The 4,187-nt window shown below is 34.0% G+C and overlaps 1 protein-coding gene across 1 annotated transcript; it reads left to right on the top strand.

The window, feature by feature from the left end:
• The first annotated feature begins 298 nt into the window (after nt 1–298).
• On the top strand, nt 299–1,412 carry LOC122306721. Its single transcript, XM_043119225.1, has one exon. The coding sequence runs from the start codon at nt 474–476 to the stop codon at nt 1,140–1,142; it is 669 nt and encodes a 222-aa protein (XP_042975159.1). The 5' UTR covers nt 299–473; the 3' UTR covers nt 1,143–1,412.
• Nucleotides 1,413–4,187: the final 2,775 nt, after the last annotated feature.

The following is a 4,187-nucleotide window of genomic DNA, read 5'->3' as shown; positions in this document are numbered from 1 at the left end:
ACTTTAGGCAAATTCTGACATTAAAAAAAAGTGCCAAATATCTGTGTAATCATTGAAGCCTGAGGGCTTACTTAAGTAATTTGGTCACAATCATAGGGACCTCCTTGTAATCTGGACAACACATTAGCAAAGTAACCCTGGTCCCTACCCTTTGCTTCGTCAAACCCAATTCCTTACCTTTCTTCCAAAATAATACAAACGCGCTAAGAGTCGAGACTACTACTCACCAAATATCATTTTTTTCTTTCATTTTCTTCATAAATTAAACTCGTCCTCATCTTTTCCTTCTATATTACGTACGTACAATTATCTTGCCCTCTATATACCTCGCTCTCTCCCCCTCTCACCCTCCATGACCAACCCCAAAACATACCTGTAGATCATTTCTCTCTCTCTCTCTCTCTCTCTCTCTCTCTCTCACAGCTGTCAAACCAGAATTAAAACCCTCTCGATCTCTCAGCCAACCAATAGTAATGGAAATGGAACCAAGTCCACCAATGGTGGCCAAGAAACTGTGGAACATGGTTCGAGTCGTGTTATTCATGCTAAGAAAAGGCATATGCAAGAACAAGATAATGGGGGACCTCCATCTGATGCTCAAGCGCGGCAAGCTCGCGGGCAAGGCCATAGCCGACAACCTCACCCTCCACGACCACTTCTCTGCCTTGAGCTGCCGTTCCAGGGACTCTCTTGCCTTCGTATCCCCGCGCGAATACGAGTTTAGCTGCAGCAACAGCCCTGCCTATCATCACCGCCCCGCGATCTTCCATTTCAACAAGCGCAATAAGCACCACCACTTCTCTTCTGCCGCCTCCAAGTCCACCTATAGCTATGAAGACGTCACCACAGCTACTGCATTTCAGAAGGTACTTGAGATGCTGAACAATCACGATAACACGGCGCCTCCGGTGGAGGCGTCGCCGCAGGTGACGTTACCTGGGTTCGGAAGGAGTCCGATGGTGCGACAGCTGAGAGTAACAGACTCGCCATTTCCGTTGAAAGAAGATGGAGATTATCATAGCGGCCAGGTGGATAAGGCTGCGGAGGAATTCATCAAGAACTTCTACAAAGACCTCACGTTGCAGAAAAGAAAGACTGCTGGCCTTGAATCACCGTACCGTGACATGATGTGGGGTAGATGAAGAAATCAATCATTAATCTTCGCAACAGTGCGCGCTAGCTGCATGCGATCTTATCTCGCCAGATCGATCGAGTTTCATCATGTATCACTACTTGCAGCAGTAAACCTTTAATATATCTAACAATTTCGCAACAGTACTACTACTACTGTGATCAATTTCTCGATAGCTATTGCATCGATTTTCCGCAATTTGCAAATGACTTCAGAGTCACATGATCATTAATTTCCTTCATGATGATATCTGATATTGTTATAGCCCTTTATTGCTTAATTCTCAGATTTCTTTTCATTTCCTTTTGACCTTCCTCTTGGATCTACTAGCTCTTTCAACGTCCATGCATGCGGATAATACAAGAGTAAAAAAAGGGAGAAAAAAGAGGAAGATTTCATGAATTTTGCTTTCTCTATAACTAATTACTAGCTCTTTATTTGCTTGTGTTGCACTTCTTTTTATAAAGCTCCTATAAATATATATATATATATACGCACACCTACTACTACCAGCTTGCTAGCTGTATAAATAAAGAAGATTTATATAAACAGCTAGCTAGCTAGGTATTTGTCAACGGAGAGGGTAGAATTTTAGAGTAATGTTATATATAGTTATGGAATTATAAATGTTGTGCAATTATTTTGAAAAAGAGTAGAGTCTACGATTAAAAAGTTAATTTTTTTTTTCATATAGGTCTCATATTAATTTATTTTTTTCAAAATGACTACACGCCACTTGCATAATCAAGACTGTAAATATTATTTATCAAATTTTAATGTACTGCTTTTCAAGGTTGGTGGGGTTGGAGCTTTTGATATATATATATATATATATATATATATATATATATATATAAGTAGCTATGGCTTTCTGTCCATGCATGTTGTAGTCAATTCCACAGCACAATTAATTTTGGCGATATTAGTGGTTCTGCTTCAGTACGAGTTGAGCGAGCTAGCTGTTACTATACCAGTACATTTTAGTGGTGATCCTCATTCCTTTGGTTTCCTACACATGATAGCCATGCTCTCGATCTCTCCTCTTCATCTTCTTTCTAATTCCTTTGCTTTAATTGAGATTAACATGATGATCATGATAAGTTTATTAATAGGGAAATACTATTTCCACATAAACTTTCTACCGAAATGCATATTATTTTTTTAAGATTTTATTTTTTTTACTTAATGACGAAAGAATTGTTTTAAATGAATTTATGATTATTTTTTTTTTAAATAAGGATTCTTTGTAAAAGTCCTCTGTAGACATATCATTGTCCTTATTAATATCGTGTTAATATGCATGTTTGAGTAGTACTGATCCGGAACTCTAGTTTGAGTACTTTAAAGTTAAACACCAAACTAGCCTAGCTAGTACTTGTCAGAATTATATATATATATATATATATATATATATATAGCCTTTTCTCTTTAATTTGGGTTTCTAGCGCTTGAATAAATAAATACCTAAGAGGAAAAGAGAAATAGAAAAAGAGAAAGTAATGCAAAGTTGGTCTCGCATAATCATCAGCTAGCTCAGCTACTCCGTTATAGCCGACTTGAAAGGGAAGAATTGGCTGCGTTAAGAGATTGAGCTGAGTTGGTTTTTTTACAAATAGTAATGAATTGACTCAACGGAGTAAGTTATATAGAAATTATCTAAAATGAGTTTAGATGTTAAGATAAATTTAGTATTATTTATAAAAAGTTGAAAAAAGTTATGAGTCTCACGTATAAATATGTATTGAGTTGAAAAAAATTATGAGTCCCGCGTGTAAGGAGATTTTGAATTTAGATTTGTTTAGTAATTTGAGAGTTGTATGTTTTAATATTAGACTCATTTTAAAATTAGACTGAACTGAGTTAATCTCAGCTGGGTCTCTACCCTTACAAAAAGTACAACAAAATAAAATATAAGTACTATATAGATCATGAGTACCCATCGGGATTGAATACTATAAAGAGAGAAGTGATATAATTATAAAAAGATCTTATAAAAATAAATTTATAAATTATATGACTTCATAATATGATGGTTAAATTTATTTTACAATAAAAATAATTCTATAATTTAATATATTATATCATATTACGTCAATTTTTAAACTTAATTTTATAAAATCTCTTTATATCTAAAGTATATTTCTAATAAAAATAAATAAGGGAATAGTTCAACCTTATATTTTATGTATAGATAAATTAAAGCTAGATTGAACCACATGAGTGTTTGCAGCTAGGAGAGGCGTACTTATTCATAACAAATTAATAAGAAAAAATCTTCACAACCTCTCAACACTCCAATACCTTACTTTTTTTTTTAATTTTTATTATTTTATCTTTTATCAAATATTTAATATATAAATAATGAATAAAATAATTAAATTAATTTAAAAAGAATAAATTAAAAAATATTAAAAAATTAAAAAAAAGTGAGATGTTGGGATATTGGAAGGTTGTGTAGCAAAACCCAATTAATAATAGCTCACCTTTCTCTCTATTCTCATTAGCGCTGACAGCTGTCCCCTCCTTGGAATCCTACCTTCAGGTTATTCTATACATGATATCTTTTCTTGTTCATTTATTCCCTTAACTTCTTTTAATAGATCCACATTTTTTTTACATGGTAACAGCACTCCGAGTAATTAATTAATACGGTGGGGTGTGGACCGCATAGCATTTTCACTTTCAAAACTGTTATCTATACAAGCTCCATCAGGGACCAATTTTGTTGGTCGGGATGATCACATTAATTAATGAGCGGTACCATCATGTGGCACTGCCATGCCATTTCGTAAAAGGGAAATATTCTAATAAAAATTAGATTGGTAAAAAATAATGTCACAAATTGACGTGATTTAAATAATACTTTTTTTATGTGGTCATTATTGAGAATATCACTTCTCAATCAAAGTCTTCCCATATATGCCAAAGTTGACTACCGTGATTATGGGAGATTTATTTATGCATCGTTTCATTTTCATTGTAAACTCATTGATTTGTATTAAAGATACACAATATGTAACAATTATATATAGCAATACAATTTACCACTGTAAAG

Source organism: Carya illinoinensis, chromosome 4, assembly GCF_018687715.1.
Source record: "Carya illinoinensis cultivar Pawnee chromosome 4, C.illinoinensisPawnee_v1, whole genome shotgun sequence".
NCBI lineage: Eukaryota > Viridiplantae > Streptophyta > Magnoliopsida > Fagales > Juglandaceae > Carya > Carya illinoinensis.
The sequence above is the reverse complement of the archived record's forward strand: the minus strand, read 5'-3'. Positions and strand labels throughout refer to the sequence as shown.